Here is a 20,588-nt window from a genome sequence, read left to right as displayed (position 1 = left end):
CCTAGGATCCATCATATTCCTTATTGGCAAAGCCGCAGTGGCGAAGCTAGAAAATATTTCAAGGGTGTTCAAACTTGAACAAGAAAAAAAATTCTCAACAAGTCGTTGCACCGAAAAATTTAAATCAAACAACGTGATATCGAGCTAAATTATAAAAATACGGGTAATAGTACGAACAATTGGATTAATCCAAACTAATATAAAGAAGCATCGAAAAGTGATTCTACTTATTACAATTGTACTCGACGAGGCCTCATCTCTTGAAATATTTTTATAATAGACTCATTAAAAACAATACTAAATACTTCTCTTTCTACATAAGGCACTATGCAACCGCTTAAAAAGTCATCATCCATTCGATTCCGCAAGTCATTCTTGATAAACTTCATTGCCGAGAAAGCTCTTTCAACGGTTGCAGTGGCAACAGGCAGAAGCAACGCAAGTTTCACTAAGAGGAATACAAGAGGATAAACTGAATGCTTCTTTGTCTTAACTAATCTTTTTGAAAGATCAGAAAGCCCATTTAGATTGGAGAACCTTTCATCAAAATCACGAACATCAATAATGTAACTCGCAAGTTGATTCTCAAGAGCACTCATCTGAAATTCATCAAAGTCATCAGGATACAATTCAGCCATCTTCATTATTTTTCTGATATCAAAACTTGAAAATGAGTCGATTGGATTCAAACAAGCAACTCCATGAAGCAAATCAGTCGTCACTTCGTCAAAACGATCATTAAGTTCTTGAAGTTGCCAATCAAGAACTTTACAAAATACATCAACACGATAATGATGAAAGACAGTATAATCAGCAGGTTTTCGCCGTGATCTTCCAGAGTTAACATATAGATCATCAAAATTAGGCACCAAAATATCATACTTGATACAAAATATAGATACTTTATCAATAAACAAATCCCATTCATCATCCCTCCTTAAAGTTTGCAATCTTTTCTTTGCTACTTGAACAAGTAGCATGGCATTTGCAATATCTTGCTCTTTTTTTTGTAAGGATACATTCAGCTCATTAGTGATTCCCAAAATATCTGTCATTAAATACAACAAGAAAGCAACCTTATATGTTTGACAAGCTTCAAGATACCCCGATGCCTTAGCTCTATCATCTAAAGTACCTGCATCTTCAACGAGAGTATCAAGAACATCAACAATAGAGCCAAACATATGAATAAAGTTTCCAAATGACTTGTAGTGAGATCCCCAACGAGTATCACCGGCTCTAACAAGACCAAATTCTTGATTCAAGCCTCTACCTGTTTTTAGTTCACCCATATCTAATGCCTCTCGGAGTTTTTCATTTTGAGAATCTCGAAATTCATCCACACGTTTAAAAGAAGCTCCCAACACATTCAAAATATTTGAAACCAATAATACAAGTTCACCTACATGAACACACTTCTTAGAAACCGCAACAAGAGTTAGTTGAAGTTGATGTGCAAAATAATGAATAGAATGACCCGATCTACTTTCTTGTTTAATCAACTTCTTAAGACCTTTAATATCACCTTGCATATTGCTTGCCCCATCATAACATTGTCCACGTATAGAAGATAAACTTAAAGAATGATGAACAAGTACATCGACAATTACTTTCTTTAGAGATAAAGCACTTGTATCCCGAACATGAACAATGCCAATAAACCTCTCCATCACACTTCCTTTTTTATCGACATAACATGAACAATGCTCTTTGCGTGACACGTCTATAGACTCATCAACTAATAAAGCAAAGTAGTCACCATTTAGATCCTCTATTATAGCCTTAATAGTTTCTATCTTACATGCGGTCATAATTTCTTTTTTGAATATCTGAAGAAGTCTATCTTATTATTTTTTGGAGCACGTTTCAACACAAATGATTTAATCTTATCACATTTATCCGCATACCATGAAAGAATTTCAATAAAATTACCCTTGTTTAATGACGTTTCACTTTCGTCATGACCGCGAAATGCAAATCCTTGATTCAAGAGAATCCTTACCACATCAACTGAAGCATTTAAGAGAAGCCAATACTCACGCTTAATTTGATCAGACTGTTTGTTAAATGCAACAATAATAGACTGTTGTTGCCGCATTAGATCATCACAATTTCTATTTGCTTTATTATGAATGCTATTTGGCAAATCAACATGTTTCTTAAAACATTCTTTTCTGTTCCAATTCCTAAACCCTTTACTCGAAAAAATATCACCACCACCGTGATGAATACTTTCGCCCTTAAATAAATAACAAGGTAAACAATATGCAGCATCGGTACTTACACTATACTCCAACCAATTAAAATCATCAAACCATATAGGATTAAAACGACGCTTAAATCCAAAAAAGTCAGATTGAGGGAAGTCATGATATCGAGGTTGGCAAGGACCACCTTGAATGTATGCCCTCCTTATTTCATCGCGATGGTTTGGATGATACTCCAATATTAGAGTTCTTTCAGCTGGATCGGATTGTGGAGCAATTGTATCAATTTCTTGTCTTATAGAAGAATGCGAGGGAAAATCTGATTGATTGGCATTTTCTTCTCTGTTAGATGGATTTTGAGATGCCGAACTTATTTTTGGTACTTTGCTGTAAAATTTTAACAAGTTCATTGCAACTTCAATTCCCTAAATGTATAAAGTAGTTAAAACATATTATTCCTAAGTCCGAGACACACAAAATCAGTAAACTTTAACTATTACTCAAGGATTTACATGTCTTTCTATTTGTGCTCAAATATCTTAAGTAGACCCTTTTTAGCCACAGTACCAAACCAAAAATCAGAGAACTTTAATATTTAATAATTAATACCAAAACTGAAACTTTGAAGCAAAAAAGGAAAGGGAAAGACAAAAGTTTCTAAGTTCTAACCAGTTCAAATGTTCAATGGAGAGTGGAGACTAGATTAATGGAGATTGAAATTTTCTTGTTACACTGTAGCTCTGCTTCGCCCCTGGCAGCAAGAACTTCCAAACCCAGAACTTCACTTGTCACTTCTCAATTCTCAGTTCTCACTTGCAGTAGCAGAGAGTTAGATAGATTGGAGAAGATAGAGACCAAAATCACTTGCAGAGTTGCAGTACCAAAATTACCTAGGTTTTGCAGTAGTAGGGATTTTGATTTGTTTATTCCAATTTTTTGTTTTATAAAGATTATTTGTTCTAGATTTTTATTTTATAAAGTTAGTCAAACAGAACTAACGACGTCGTTTATTCTGTTTGTCTTTTTAAAAAATAAAAATTTGGAACGCAACAAAAATTGTGTAGAGTGAAGCTCGAACCCGCGCCCATGAGGCCCTCTTGACCACCCTTTGCCACTGAGCTATGATTCTTCATTGTTGCAAGGGTGTTCAATATGTATTACATGCATATAAATCTAATTTTTTTCCTATATACACAGTGTTAATTTTCCGACATTTTCCGACGAAGGGTGGTCAGTTGACCACCCTTGCTACACTGTAGCTTCGCCCCTGGGCAAAGGTGCCAGCCAACAATAAGATTTTCCCAAATGAAAGAGCCATTGGTGGTTGCATCACGTTTGACAGAAATATTTGTGTAGGAGTGTGGCAGCCCATAATGAAGTTGGATGAATGAGTAATCACCAAGCTTGACTGTCGAGTAAGGATGCTAGGCCACCATCTTTCTTCGGGGTAGTGATTGTGATTCATTTGAGAAGGCGAATGCTCTATTTTAAAAGATGAATTTTTTTCTTATGGGGAGTTGTCCCCCACCAAAAGTTACGCTGGTATCTTCCTTTCATGAATGATATATTGAGGGATTTTGATACACTGCATTACATGATTTGGTAAGCTATTAAGAGTGGAGTTAATAAGGGTAGTGCGACCTGCCATGCTAAGGAGGTTTGTTTTTCAACCCGCAAATTTTGTTTTAAAGTTATCAAGAAAAAATTAAAAATCTCGTTTTGCGGGTCGGGATGTGAAGATAGGAAAGCCAAGGTATTTTCCAAAGGAAATCCCTTCTGAAATAGGGATAGAGGTAAGAATAAATTTTTTATCTTCAGGGATACATTTTTTTTTTTTAATCTCAAATTGCTATCAGAAGCATATTGCTTTTTGAAATATTCTTACAACAATCAGAAGAATTTTTTTTTACAGGTATTGAACTATATTAGGTTTACACAAAGGTCAATTATAGCTTTCGTAATATAATGTCATTTTTAAAACATAGATGTCGAAAGTTTGCATGATAAAATGACTGAAAAGTAAAGTAGACGGACATTGCTCATTTTGACCATTCACCTCTATATTTTACTCTAATAAACAATGAAGACTGAATATTATTCATCAACTAGGACGTTAGAAGTTGTTATCATAAGATGAAAATATAAAAGGGAAAAAAGATCTTGTTATAAGAGAGCCAAAGATTACATTCCCATGTTGAAGAACGTCTCAAGTCATGCATTTAAATGCTGCTACGTCAAGTAGTTAAGTCGTTATTTTTGAAATACAGAATAGTCAAATGTTGGAAAATATAAAAATCCGTTAAACATTTACCCATACCAGTTAGCAGATGCAGATCCAAGTTCTTAATTTAATGGGTTTAATCTTTATATTTTTATTACTGAACCCATTGCACATTAAAGATTATGAATTATAATATCGAAATTCTTTCAAAATTCATTACTCCTTAAGACACACACACCATATATGTAACATTAAACACCATGAAAGAATTGTCAATTGCTTGAGTATGAAATCATGAGCGCACCACTATGTAGTATTTGCTATTACAGAATCTGGTGTCTGAACCAGTATCCAATGTATGAACCAAATTAATAAGTGCATGACAAAGTATTTTTCTGCATAAACTTTATTACTTAACCATGGTATGTTGATATTTATTGTTAAACTACTTTAATTTGTAATGGATAAGATTAAATTATTTGGTTTGATGTCAAGAATATGTGGAAGTAATATCATTTTCCCTATAAATTTTGTGCCAGCGAAGAGAGGAGGAACAACAACTATATATATATATATATATATATATATATATATATATATATATATATATATATATATATATATATAGTTGTTGTTCCTCCTCTCTTCGCTGGCACAAAATTTATAGGGAAAATGATATTGTATTGCCACTCTCAAGATAATAGGTTGACATTGGACTATAAGTTGAGGATTGGACAAATATGGGAAGTCAAAATGTCAATATCTTGAAGCCTGGACAAACTTAAAGGAAAAAGTCCCCCCTGCAGTAATAATTTATAATGCGTATTGAAATGTTGGAATCAGCTTTCAAACATGGATTAGGTCAATTGCTTAGTAATTTAATTCTGCTTAATTTATATTAACCAAATTAATTTAGTGAATTAGGAACGTCACATCCTCTTCAAGCACACGTATTTACACGTATATAGTAACAAATTTATGCCAACAGTTGAAAAACTCTGTAACGTACAAACAATATAAAATGAACAATAACTTTTCTTTGGTCGCTTATTATGTTCCCAATAACAAAAAATAATCGGAAAATGACTACCTAACTGTAGACAGGATTAGTTAAAGAATAAAAAGAATATAGTTTCTATTTTACAGAAAATTGGAACAATTCTACGTCAGAGTGTTGAGTTTTGGGACTAGCAAAAAGCAATTGTGGACTTTTATTACAACCGTTAGTATTTATCATAAAAAAATTTATGGCAATATTATTGGATATATATGTAGAGATCTACGTATGTATTTTTGGTCCCTTAGGGGACATTCGATAAAAAAAAAAGGGAGCAATTTTGGACTTTTATTACAACAGTTAGTATTTATTATAAAAGTTTGTGACAATATTATTGGATATATACGTAGATCTTTACGTATGTATTTTTGGTCCCTTCGGGGACATCCGCTAAAAAAATAAAAAGAGCAATTTTGGACTTTTATTACAACCGTTAATATTTATCATAACAGTTTTATGGCAATATTATTGGATATATATGTAGATCTCTACGTATGTATTTTTGGTCCTTTCGGGGACATTCGATAAAAAAAAGGAGCAATTTTGGACTTTTATTACAACCGTTACTATTTATCATAAAAGTTTCGTGGCAATATTATTAGATACATACGTAGATCTCTACATATGTATTTTTGGTCCCTTCAGCGACATCCGATAAAAAAAGAATAATTTTGAACTTTAATTACAACCGTTAATATTTATCATAAAAGTTTTGTAGCAATATTATTGGATACATATGTAGGTCTCTAAACTTGTAATATTCACACAAAGAAAACTTATAATTTTAAGGAATCAAATGAAAATGTAAGCCATCGACAATTCTAAAAAATCCTTCCTCCCCAAAATGAGTCAAATAATATTGCTAACCGTCTTTTCTCGGAATTATCTAAATGGATCGCCGCTCTTTAATCTGCAAAATAAGGGTTAGGAGCTCTCTTTTTTATACATATACACGATTGCTATCACGTGTTTATTATTTTTTATTATCAATATTTTGTTGGAATTCCAAAATGGATATCTCGATTGTAATTTGCTGGCTTCATAATGCGTTCCTGGTTGATGAACTGACTTCCACTAAAAGCAGAAGCGATTTTTTCACGTGGCACCAAGCCACCAACTTTATTTACAAGTTATTGATATTATTGGTGTGATTTTCTTGAAAATGCACGTGACAATAAACTTTTTATCATCCAGGTCATTCGAAGGGGGAACTTAATAGCAAGACTAACCTTAAAATTATTTCTGTTTGGGTTATATATTACGGGTTCGAGATGTAGAAGCAACCACTAATATTTGTATTAGGGTAGATCGATTACATCATATTCTTTCGAATTCGAACTTTTCATTGACCTGCATAAATGCGGGGTGCCTTGTGCACCGTTCTGTTCTTTCTTTTTAGGTCATTTGTCGCAAACTATTATTTTTTTCTCTTGCATATGTAAATGATACCCAACTAACAGTGCTTGGATAGTTGTTACGTATCGTTTCATAATGTATCGTATTGTATTATATTATTGTATTGTATTGTTTGATAAATATAATATATGCTTGGATAGATTATATTGTTTGTCGTCGTTTCATGATGTCAAACTTGCAACATTACTAAGAAAAAATAGGATACGAAGTAGAATTATTATATAAAAAAGTAGGGTAAAAGAATAAAATATGATTATTTAATAATAAAAATGGATAATATGAGAGGAAAAAAGCAAGGTAACGACGCTACCACACCAAATCCGTCGCTACATAAAGTGACACTTTTCGTCGTTACGTAACGACGGATTTAACGATACGATACAATAAAATTTAAGTAATAATCAATACAAATAATATTGTATTTAAAATAACAATATAATATCATACAATACAACAAGTAACAAACCATCCAAACAAGATGTAAAAGAAAATCTTGATATGGTCAGATTTCAATTAATTATGTTTCACCTTTTCCCGACGAATTTTATTCTCCAGTAGCAACAAATGAAGATTTACCTAAAAACAAAAAAATACAAAAGAGAAAGAAAATATGAGTGAAAAGCCGAAAGGATTATGGACTCTTAAAAAGAAGTAGCTTAAGCTGCGTACATATATATATGTAACTCTTCAAGCTTATATATGACTAACTACTATGAAAATGAAACCTCGTAAAAGTCGACATGAATAGACCAACGTAACTTTTCCAAATAAAATTAAACAATGCGCAGTCAATAGAAGATAGAACTTTGTCTAAAATTTTGATTTTAATGAGTAAAGGTTTGGTGAAACTTCACTGATAAGGTATGGTAGTTGTAGTTTGATTGTATTTGTTCATCTTATTTTTTGACCTAGCATTGGCAATCAAAATTAGTGTAATTTTCAGTTTTTTCTTTTACCTTTTAACTCTAATTAATTGTATTACATGGAATTTTATAATTTAAAATTAATTATATATTGGTCAGTTTTTCCCGACCAATATATAGAGTATTAACATATTTTATGGAGTAATTAATTGCTACTTATAAGATTTATCATTAACAAGCATATTTCCTACTGCTACCATTTTATTAGCTTATACACCTTAATTCTTGTTGTAATCTGAAATGTCTAGAAATATGACAAATATTTTGAAACATATGACTGTTGAGTTTTTTTTGTTTTTACGATAAAATAGTTTTAAAATGAGGGTGAATGGGAAATGGAGGGAAAATAAAATTTTTGAGTAAAATTTTAAGTTTCCCCCTCTTGACAATGAGACATTGTCCCATATTGGAAGAGAAAAAGATTTTTGGTGGGTATATATATAATTGCTCTTCTTGTAACTCTTAAAGAGTTAAGAAGAAAGCAAGCCTCGCGCCGTCGTCGCTCGCTCGCTCGCTCGGCTCGGCTAAATATTCGCATTTGTAACGGATATTTTCCAATCCGTGTATTGACCACCAGGCAGCCGCCTAATGCTCTTCCCACCATGAATGTGCTTGCTCCACAAATAAATGCTTGCTCCACAAACAAGCTGGAGGGTCGTTCATCTTCAAAGCTGGCTGCTATATGTATGTGCAGCAGCTGTTGAAGAAAGACATACAATACACAAGACACAAAACTGAAATTGCTCAATAGATTTGGCTATACATTGCACTCCTTCCTCTCAACATTTCCATACGATTTTTTGAGTTTCTACTCCTTCGTTCTGCATTGTTTTAATTTCATACAAAGCAACTGTAAGTGTGATTTGCTACCGAACTTTGTGTTCACTGAAACACTGGGGTTTGAAGTACCACTACACCAGTGTGTTATTCGTTCTATCCTGGGAGGAAATAATCCATAATCTTGGGTACTAGGAGGGGATTAAATTCCTTAAGGAAACACTATAAATTCAGTGGGCTCGAATTTATTACTGTTTTATTACAATAACTTATATTTTTCAGAATTATTATTTACAAATACAACAATATTGGTGGGACTAACAATCTTAAAGAATTTAATATTTATTTCTGTATTTGTGTTATTCTTATTATTCTGCAAACTAAAACCTTTGTGGTTTTGTGTACTCCCATTTTGGAGAGTAAAGTCTTCGTGGCGTTTTGTTGGAGATTAAAATCTACGTGATTTTTACTCCAGTTTGAAAATGTGTATTAAACATTTGTTTGTGTCATTTTTTTTCCAGAAAAAATAACGACTGAAAGCGAAAACCAAGCTGTTCCGATGGTGACTGCCAACACATCGACAAGCCGAACACCGGCGTTTGCACCGGCAGAAAAACCGGAAAAATTTTCTGGGATTGATTTCAAGCGCTGGCAGCAGAAGATGTTCTTCTACTTAACTACGTTATGTCTACAGAAGTTCATCAAGGAAGATGTTCCTGATCTGCCAGATAAAACTCCAGAGAATGAACGCTTTATCGTGATTGAAGCGTAGAAACATTCTGATTTTTTGTGCAAGAATTATATTCTTAGCGGATTGGATGATAATCTGTATAATGTATACAGTGGCGTGGAGACGTCAAAAGAATTGTGAAATGCGCTTGGAAAGAAATATAAAACTGAAGATGCCGGGATGAAGAAATTTGTTGCCGCAAAATTTTTGGACTACAAAATAGTAGATAGCAAGTCTATTATTACCCAAGTCCAGGAATTTCAAGTGATTATTCATGATCTACTTGCTGAAGGTCTTGTCATCAATGAAGCATTCCAAGTAGCAGCAATGATTGAGAAGTTGCCTCCGTTGTGGAAGGACTTCAAAAATTATTTGAAACACAAACGAAAGGAAATGTCCCTTGAAGATCTCATTGTTCGGTTGAGAATCGAAGATGACAATAAAGCTACTGAAAGGAGAGGCCGTGGAAATTCAACAATAATAGGAGCAAATATTGTTGAAGATAACAAAAAGAGGAAGAAGGCTTCTGGTCCGAAATACAACCCAAGCAAGAAGCAGTTCAGTGGAAACTGCTACAACTGTGGGAAAATCGGACAAAAATCTACGGAGTGTCGTGCTCCGAAGAAAGACAAGAAAAGGGGTCAAGCAAACATAGTAATAAACCATGATGATGTTGATAACTTGTGTGCCATGCTTTCTGAATGTAACTTGGTGGGAAATCCTAAACTGTGGTGGTTTGATTCAGGAGCCACTCGCCATGTTTGTGCAGTTAGAGAAGCTTTTACTACTTATGCTCCTGCTGGACCCGGAGAGACAGTTTATATGGAAAATGCTTCAACAGCAAAAGTTGAAGGATATGGGAAGATATTTCTGAAAATGACTTCTGGCAAGGTCATGACTTTGAACAATGTCCTTCATGTTCCCGAAATGAGAAAGAATTTAGTCTCTACTGGACTTCTTGTTAAGCACAGTTTTAAGTGCATTTTTGTGTCCAACAAGGTTGTCATAAGTAAGAATGAAATATTTGTAGGAAAATGTTACCTCACCGAGGGCCTTTTCAATCTGAATATAATGGTTGTGGAAAACAATAATAATATTTCAGCTTCTTCTTACTTACTTGAGTCAAATGATTTATGGCATATACGTTTGGGTCATGTCAATTATAAAACCTTACGGAAAATGATTAACTTGGAAGTACTGCCTAAGTTTGAATGCAAAAAATCAAAATGTCAAACATGTGTGGAATCTAAGTATGTTAAACATCCTTATAAGTCAGTTGAAAGGAATTCAAATCCTCTAGACTTAATTCACACAGATATTTGTGACATGAAGTCAATACCATCTCGTGGTGGAAAGAAGTATTTCATAACTTTTATTGACGATGGTACTCGATATTGTTATGTTTACTTACTGAATAGTAAAGATGAAGCAATAGACGCATTCAGGCAATACAAAAATGAAGTTGAAACGCAACTTAACAAGAAAGTAAAAATGATAAGAAGTGATAGGGGTGGTGAATATGAATCTCCTTTTGAAAAAATATGTTTAGAATATGGAATTATTCATCAAACAACAGTCCCTTACACGCCCCAATCTAATGAGATTGCGAAAAGAAAGAATCGCACATTAAATGAGATGATGAATGCGTTGTTGATAAGTTCTAGTTTGCCACAGAACTTGTGGGGGGGAAGCCATTCTTACGGCTAATCGAATATTAAATCGAGTGCCCCATAGCAAAACACAATCCATTCCATATGAAAAATGGAAAGGAAGGAAGCCCAACTTGAATTATTTTAAAGTGTGGGGGTGTTTGGCAAAAGTGCAAGTTCCTAAACCCAAAAGGGTAAAGATAGGATCGAAAACCGTTGATTGTGTTTTCATAGGATATGCGACAAATAGTAAAGCATATCGATTTCTGGTTCATAAATCAGAAAATCCCGACATTCATAATAATACGGTTATAGAATCAGATAATGCTGAGTTCTTTGAAAATATATATCCGTATAAAAAGGAATGTGAGTCGTTTGGCGAAGGATCTAAACGACCTCGGGAAGAAACAAAAGAAAGTATATTTAATCAGGGGGATCCAAGACGTAGTAAACGTCAAAGAACGTCTACTTCATTTGGACCAGATTTTGTGACTTTCTTATTGGAAAATGAGCCTCGAACATTTAAAGAAGCCATGTCTTCTTTGAAATTATTGTTTTGGAAAGAGGCAGTCAATAGTGAAATAGAATCCATATTGAACAACCATACATGGGAATTGGTTGATCTTCCTCATGGAAATAAACCTTTGGGTTCTAAATGGATTTTTAAGAGAAAAATCAAAGATGATGGCACTATTGATAAATTCAAGGCAAGACTCGTAGTCAAAGGGTATAGACAACGAGAAGGTCTAGACTACTTTGATACATACTCTCCAGTTACAAGAATTACGTCCATACGGATGTTAGTAGCATTAGCTGCAGTGTATGGTCTTGAAATTCATCAAATGGATGTTAAGACGGCCTTCTTAAATGGAGAGTTGGAGGAAGAAATTTACATGGAACAACCTGAAGGGTTTGTGGTTCCAGGTAAAGAAAAGAAGGTATGTAGACTTGTTAAGTCTCTTTACGGACTAAAACAAGCACCCAAACAATGGCATACGAAATTTGACCAAACAATGTTGTCAAATGGTTTTAAGATAAATAAATGTGATAAATGTGTGTACATTAAAAATGTTCCAAATCACATAGTCATTGTTTGCCTATATGTGGATGATATGCTGATAATGAGTAATGACATTGCCAACATAAATGCTACTAAGCGTATGCTCAATAGCAAGTTTGATATGAAAGAATTGGGAGCTGCTGATTTAATTCTGGGAATTAAGATCCATAAGACTCCTCAAGGTCTGGCATTGTCACAATCTCATTATATTAAGACAGTACTTGAAAAATTCAAGCACTTGGGCTTTAAAGTTGCAAAGACTCCAATTGACGTGAATCTTGCATTAGCAAAGAACAAAGGCCAACGCATATCACAATTGGATTATGCTCGTGTGTTAGGATGCTTAATGTATATCATGAATTGTACACGACCAGATATAGCTTGTGCTATAAGTAAACTGAGTCGATATACGAGCAATCCAGGCCAATCTCATTGGATGGCAATGAAACGAGTTTTGGGATATTTAGAATATACCCAGAACTTTGACTTGTACTACAGTAAATTCCCTGCGGTGATTGAGGGATACTGTAATGCAAATTGGATCACCGGTTCAACTGATTCTAAGTCCACGAGTGGATATGTATTCACTATTGGTGGAGGAGCGGTATCTTGGAAGTCGTCCAAACAAACATGTATTGCCCGCTCTACAATGGAGGCTGAATTTATAGCCTTAGATAAAGCCGGTGAAGAAGCTGAATGGCTCCGGAATTTCTTGGAAGACATTCCATTTTGGCCCAAACCATTGGCACCAATATGCATACATTGTGATAGTCAAGCGGCAATTGGAAGGGCTGAGAGCGTTATGTATAACGGTAAATCTCGTCATATACGACGAAGACATAAAACCGTTAGGCAATTACTCTCTAGAGGAATTATCACGATTGACTATGTAAAGTCAAGTGATAATGTGTCGGATCCACTTACAAAAGGCCTAACTAGAGAGGTAGTTGAGAAATCATCAAGGGGAATGGGGCTATGGCCGAGAATAAGTCATTGTGGCGGTAACTCTACCTAGAAGACTGGAGATACCAAGATATAGGTTCAAGGAGATCAAACAAAGTCATTAATGACGGTTCAACATTGTCAAATAAAATTTTAGTCCGTTCTCGTGATGAGACAATGTTCAGTACCAAGGATAAAGCATTAAGGCTTTTTAATGATTTCTAAATTTGATACGGGGTATATCAAATAGTATATCTACAGGATGACACGTTTAGAAATCACCTATGTAAGTGTGAAGTGTTAGCCGCTTCAAGGAGAACTTTGTAAGGCCAGTTCTCTACGCACTTATGAAACCAGACAGTGTTCATGGCTGAAACGAACACAACAATGAGAACCAAAGACGGTTAAGGATTGATTGTGTGACTTATGGTTGTCTAGGTATACACCAAAGATCGACGGTTCAAAGATATCAAATCTACCGATTGACCGAGTATATCCGACATAAGTTTACTACGGAAAGTTCAAAGGAAAACCTACTTATCCAGATGCGATTAATCCTTGCTTGTAAATCACATAGTTTTTCCATGCATACTTCCGTGATATAGCCATTCCCCATTCATGTGGGGGATTGTTGAGGTTTTTTGTTTTAAAGATAAAATAGTCTTAAAATGAGGGTGAATGAGAAACGGAGGAAAAATAAAATTTTTGAGTAAAGTTTTAAGTTTTCCCTTCTTGACAACGAGACATTGTCCCATATTGGAAGAGAAAAAGATTTTTGGTGGGTATATATATAATTGCTTTTCTTGTAGCTCTTAAAGAGTTAAGAAGAAAGCAAGCCTCGCGCCGTCGTCTTCGTCGCTCGCTCGGCTCGGCTCCGGCTCCGGCTTCGGATTTGGATTTGGATTTGGATTTGGTCAAATGATCGATCGATTGATTAATTTTTTGGACCAAATTTATTTGTTAATAGTAAATAAGATTATCCGCATTTGTAACGGATATTTTCCAATTCGTGTATTGACCACCAGGCAGCCGCCTAATGCTCTTCCCACCATGAATGTGCTTGCTCCACAAATAAGTACTTGCTCCACAAACAAGCTAGTGCATGCTCCACCATGGAGGATGGATGGTCGTTCATCTTCAAAGCTGGCTGCTATATATATATGTGCAGCAGCTGTTGAAGAAAGACACACAATACACAAGACACAAAACTGAAATCGCTCAACAGATTTGGCTATACATTGCACTCCTTCCTCTCAGCATTTCCATACGATTTTCTGAGTTTCTACTCCGTTCTGCATTGTTTTAACTTCAAACAAAGCAACTGTAAGTGTGATTTGCTACCGAACTTTGTGTTCGCTGAAACACTGGGGTTTGAAGTACCACTACACCAGTGTGTTATTCGTTCTATCCTGGGAGGAAATAATCCATAACCTTGGATACTAGGAGGGGATTAAATTCCTTAAGGAAACACTGTGAATTCAGTGGGCTCGAATTTATTACTGTTTCATTACGATAACTTATATTTTCCAAAATTATTATTTACAAATACAACAATATTAGCGGGACTAACAATGACATATACCAATAATTAACTGATGCAGTACTATAAGAAATCTAAACAATAATGTCCATTGACTTTTGCAAAGTGATGGCTAAGATTTTTCAAAATTACAAAACTGTCCTCATCTACCTACTACTTCATTTTTACATTAGAAACCACCAATTACAGTCCTTTGTCAATTGATCCCTTGCACCTAAGAGTTTCCGACCTATCAACAAAAGTTGTGTCAGAGGGGCAAGCACTCTTTTATTCTTAGAGCTTGTTTGGACATAAAAAAAATTCTTTTTTTTTTTTCGAATTTTTTTTACTTTTTTCGAAAAAATTTCACTTTTTTACGAAATCAGTGTTTGACCATAAAATTTTCAATTTTCACTTGAAAATGAATTTTAAAATTTTTCGAAAAACTCCGAAAAACTGTTTTTTAAAATTTTCACTCATATCACTCGCAAAAATTCAAAAACAACCCAAAATTATATTCATGTCCAAACACAACTCTAATTTTCAAATAACATTTTTACTTGAAATTCTTTTTCACTTTTTTTTTTTGAAATTTTACATTTCTTATGTCCAAATGCCCACTTAATATATCAGAAGTTGCGGGTTCGAACCCTGGATATAGAGTTACTTTTGTTAAAGAAAGTTTTACTCCCCAATGCGAGATTTTCTGGTGTAAATCTGGATTTAATCGGGCCTAAATATGGATAAAACCCAAAAAAGAGTCTCTGACCTAATCACAAGAATAATATGTTGCGATGATGTCCTACCTACTATCTTCTGACCCTACCCAATATTCCTTTGTTTTACACTTAACAATACATATGCAATAGGTTCATGATCTAGATCTAGTTATAAATGGAACAAGCACAATTTATTGGTTTGATAACATTGAGATTTTAACTCGTCGATAATCAAAGCATATCGTTCCCACATGATTGAATATTGATTTTGAACTAATGTATGACTAAATTATATTTAACTTGTTTTAAAGTAAAACAATTGATCAAAACGTAAAATGTAGTTCTATTTAAAAATGAAAAAAGTCAAAATTTGTTTGTAGTTAGTTAATAGTGGGTTTGTCGAGACTCGTTCATATATAATAAAGTGGAAAGACAACATTGAATCATAATAGATCGTATCTTGAGCACAACTCGCTATTAATAATTCATATGATACTCCCTTATACAAAATCTTGAACAAATATATATCACATAAGATTAACCCAATAAATAAGGATTAATTAGAATAGTTTAATTATGTGATTAAAAAACTTTTCATATTTGTCCATGAGCTAAGCTTCTAGAACATCAACCACTGTGCTAATAAACCTACCATTTGCTTACAAAGTCCTTTCGGATAGATCAGTTTAATTTTGACCTCTGACTAAATCATTGGAGGGAAAGCGTGTCTCATACCCTACTACTACTACTACTTTATAATTAGAAAAAAGAAATGAGTCATAAAATACGAAAATGGGGATACATATTTTAATTATTGGAATATTTTCATGGAAAGAAATCTTTAGCCAGTTCTGCATATTTAGGTTAAGAATTAATTAGTAGTATAACGCTATAACCAATGATTTGCTAAATATAATCACTGTATTTTTTATTACGCTATGCATAATAAAAAATACTCTTATATATTTTAACAGGCTGTCCTAGCAAACTTTAAGCAAGTGATATATATAACTAAGAAATGTATTTGTCCAAAACTAATTAATCCTTTTCTTTGTCCTATTTAAAGATTTTTGTAAGACATAATTTTTGTCCTATTAGCTATTTTCAACAACATATTTTAATATTGGTGGATGATCGGCAAGTCGTCAAAAATCAAAGAACCCGGGCGTGGAAACGCGCTGGAGAATTGGCCAAAGCAGTGTCTGAGATTTCATTGAATTTCTTATTAGTATTAATTTGTATGTTGTGTATTTCTTGAAATTTCAAAAAACAAATTTGAAAATTGCTCAAGAAGAATTTCTGCCCAAAAAATATTTGATAAAAAAATTAACTAATTGACAGAGAGTATTTTTTTTGGTGAATTTTCACCAAATGAATTCAAAAAAATACAAAGTAAGCATGCGAAAAAATTAATGAGATTCACCATCTAATATATATACATGAAAAAAATTATTTATATACACAATATAATTTTCAGCAAAGGAGATTCGGCTGAACCCCTTTCCGTCTCTTAGCTCCGGCCGGTTCATTGGCCCAACTACTCAAGATTTGCATCATGAAAACTTATTAAAGGAGAAATACATTCTACTACGAGTTTCTCCATTTTCAAGGCTCGTATTCATCCCACCACGCCTCTTGTCGGTAATTAAAGGTGAGTGAAACAACTCCAAAGTTTCTCTTTAGGGATGGATCCGTTAGAAAATGGAAACAAATGTAGAAAGTCTGGAAACAGATTTCTTCCAAAAGCTTCCTAAAAACAAGTAGTCCTACAGAAACAAAAGTCAAGATAAGAGGGCAGCCAAGTCATTTTCCATTCAACCAAATATGTTAGACTTATGACTCCCTTTTGCCCACCACTTCATAAATAATACTCCACTACTTTAATTCGTCCTTCTAATATTCTTTCTTTATCTACACCTCTTTATACACTTGTAGAAAATGTCATAAAATTGGACTGGTCAAAAACAATTTTATATGGTATATACACGTATAAATGGGAGAAAATTAAACAGTGCATGAGATCATATTGTTGTATACATATAAAGGTGTTCCTAGTCTTTTTTCTTTGTGTCAGGTAGCTAAAGCAGTTGGATGTTTTGAATATTAGCCTTTTGCTTTCTCCTTATAAGTCCTTAGCAAACCATTTCCATTTCCATATCCAAACAACCACATTTGTTTCCTATTTCTTGTTCTCTTTTCTTCTCCTCTTAGAACAACAAAAACAATCCCATATATCATATTTTTATATATACAAAGAGAGGAGAAGTGACTTTTTATATATAACAAATGACAGTGATGAAGATTGCATGGGAATCTTTAGTTCCAAGCTGTATTAAGCCTGATCAAAATACGAAGAAAAATCCAAAGGAGAAGGTCATTAGAACACAAATTTCATTCCATGGGATTCCAGTCTCAGATATTAGCTCTTCAACTCTATCCTCAGATCTTTCAATTTCTCTGGCTGGTTCAAATATTCATTCTTTTAATCTTCAAGAACTGAGAGTGATTACACAGAACTTTTCGACGAGTAATTTTATTGGTGAGGGAGGGTTTGGACCAGTTCATAAGGGTTTCATTGATGATAAACTTAGACCAGGTTTGAAAGCTCAGCCTGTAGCTGTTAAACTCCTGGATTTAGATGGCTCACAAGGTCATCGCGAATGGCTGGTACGTATTATACATAATACTGTAGTTATCTTTTAAGTTTTTGTTTTTGGTAAATGATATTTGTACTACGTATGATTGATAATATTACTTATTAACTTTGTTAAAATGTGTTTTATTATTTTGAACAGACTGAAGTGATATTTCTTGGGCAATTGAGGCATCCACATTTAGTGAAGTTGATTGGATATTGCTGTGAAGAAGAACACAGATTGCTAGTGTATGAATACATGCCCAGAGGCAGCTTGGAAAATCAGCTCTTTAGAAGTATGTTATCTTTTATCATTAATCCACTAGCTAATTTAAAAGTACTTAATTAGTATGTACTCAACTTTTAAAAAAACGTTTGTTAATTCTTTAATATTTATGGCTTTTGGAAGTTCGAGTTATTTTCATTTTGCTCCTTAGTTTTTTTGGAAAATTACGCAGCCGCTACCCTTCGGGTGGGATAACTTGTTTACTGTGCAATACCTTGCAAATCATACATGAGATATAAACCGCACTAGACAAGTCCGATACGACAAAAATTTTGCTCGTTAGCTGTAATCCAGTAATCCACATTGAATCGGTCATAAAATTCGAAAAATTTAACAATTGAAATATAATATAAAAAAGTCAATAATATGTAATTTTGTGAACGTTGACTGAGGTTGTTGTACCATACTTTTTCTTTCTTTTACCAATTCCGGATGTTAATTGGCGATGAGTAAGAGTAGGTCAACTAAAGTTTAGTTACAAAGCAACTATCTGTTTTGCACGTAGAAAATCTTACTTTATCTCATTAATTATTGGTGGATTGATATCACCAATTATCATAAATAAAAAAAGAAAACTTGTTCACGTTGTTTAACGAATGCAAGTTAATTTTTTTTAACATATAGTTATTGTTGAACTAATGGATTTTATTTTTGAATTTTTTTCAGGATATTCAGTATCACTTCCTTGGTCAACAAGGATGAAAATAGCACTTGGTGCTGCAAAAGGTCTGGCTTTCCTACATGAAGCTAAAAAACCTGTCATTTATCGTGATTTCAAGGCTTCAAACATCTTGTTAGATTCAGTAAGTTCATTTCCTTTTTTCTTTTCTTTTCATAGTTAAAGTTCATTCAGTGGCGGATCCAAAATATTTGAAGTTTATGGCTTCTTATAGAGACCTGATAATCAAATATTTATAAATATTCAGTGAATGTCGTAATACACAAGTACAATATTTGAGCTAAAACTACCCGGGTCAACGTGGATCCGTAGCTAACACCATAGATCCGCCCTGAGTTCAAGCTTGCTAAACCCTAATTAACCAATATGATCACATATAGAGTAGTTGTTGACTAATTACAGCCACACCTCTTTATAACAGTTTCGCCTATTCCGATATTTTTTTGGTTGCTATAGTGTAGTGCTGTTATAGAAGACATATATGATAACCTAACATATAAACCGCTTCCGAAAAAACCTGACTTTTATAGTGAATAGTTGTTATATAAAAATATTGTTATAGAGATGTCTTACTGTAATTAATTTTTATTTGTCTTTTCTTCATCAGGATTACACTGCCAAACTCTCAGATTTTGGACTTGCAAAAGATGGTCCAGAAGGAGATGACACACACGTTTCTACTCGAGTCATGGGTACACACGGCTATGCTGCTCCTGAATACATAATGACTGGTAATAGTTTCATTCTACACTACAAATAAAATTACACTGTTGTAATCGAACACACTTTTAATTGCTTAATTATGTTACGTCTCAACACTATTGTAGTCAGAAATGCTAATTCTATTGAAATCTTGTGTAGGTCATTTGACAGCAGCAAGTGATGTCTATAGTTTCGGAGTAGTACTCTTGGAACTTCTAACAGGTAGAAGGTCAGTTGACAAAAATCGTCCACACAGAGAGCAAAACTTAGTAGATTGGGCGCGACCACAACTAAAAGACCCTCGAAAACTACGTAGAATAATGGATCCGAGACTAGAAGGCATGTACTCAGAAGAAGGAATTCAAAATGCAGCATTAGTAGCATATCAATGTCTAAGTCACAGGCCAAAGGCTAGACCGGACATGAGCACAGTGGTGAAAACCCTAGAACCATTGATGAACTATGACGATAGTTCGTCAATGGTAACATTTGTGTACACAGCTCGAGCAGAAAGCAATGAAGTTAGTGAAAAAGATATTCAAGGAGAAGATGGCCAAAAGGAATTGAAGAAAGAAAGTAGTAGTATTAGTCCTCATCACCAAAAACAACACCATAAAAATCATAATAAGCATAGAAAAGAACTAAGTCCAAATTCACCATTGCACAATGGTTTTAAGAGAGCTTAATTAGATTAAATTATCAAACTGTATATGAGATACTTTAGATAGAGGATCACTCCTATGTACGTCCATAGTTCTTTTTTTTTATCTTAATTAACTTCGTTATACTTCAAATTTCAGGAAAAATATTTGAGCAAAAGCTCCTTTTTTAGGTTTCTATTTTTTTTTTTCGAATTATTCTTCCCCTTTTTCTTTTGAATGAAAGTTGTACTTACATTAGCCTTTTCATTTTATTTTAGTAAAACCAGTTACACTTAGCTTTATCTCAATTATAGTGGAAATATATGAAAGTGATATATTTATTAGTGGAACAATTTAATTAGATGAAAAATCACTTCTTCCTTTTTTGCTGCAAAATATATTTTATATTATAGCTAATATTCATA

At 33.7% G+C, this 20,588-nt stretch overlaps 2 protein-coding genes across 2 annotated transcripts; one reads left to right on the top strand and one right to left on the bottom strand.

The window, feature by feature from the left end:
• Positions 1-230: 230 nt before the first annotated feature.
• Positions 231-2,617, bottom strand: LOC107763954 (uncharacterized). The gene is made up of 2 exons (XM_016582465.2): positions 1,864-2,617; positions 231-1,738 (listed from the first exon to the last, which is right to left on the bottom strand). Exons 1-2 carry the CDS (start codon positions 2,615-2,617, stop codon positions 231-233), a joined length of 2,262 nt encoding a protein of 753 aa, XP_016437951.2.
• Positions 2,618-17,253: 14,636 nt separating this feature from the next.
• Positions 17,254-20,353, top strand: LOC107763953 (serine/threonine-protein kinase RIPK-like). Its single transcript, XM_016582464.2, has 5 exons — positions 17,254-17,887; positions 18,016-18,151; positions 18,808-18,944; positions 19,428-19,551; positions 19,682-20,353. Exons 1-5 carry the CDS (start codon positions 17,507-17,509, stop codon positions 20,206-20,208), a joined length of 1,305 nt encoding a protein of 434 aa, XP_016437950.1. The 5' UTR covers positions 17,254-17,506; the 3' UTR covers positions 20,209-20,353.
• The last annotated feature ends 235 nt before the right edge of the window (positions 20,354-20,588 follow it).

This window comes from Nicotiana tabacum, chromosome 2, assembly GCF_000715075.1.
Source record: "Nicotiana tabacum cultivar K326 chromosome 2, ASM71507v2, whole genome shotgun sequence".
NCBI lineage: Eukaryota > Viridiplantae > Streptophyta > Magnoliopsida > Solanales > Solanaceae > Nicotiana > Nicotiana tabacum.
Note: the sequence above shows the minus strand (reverse complement) of the source record. Positions and strands in the feature narration are given on the sequence as shown.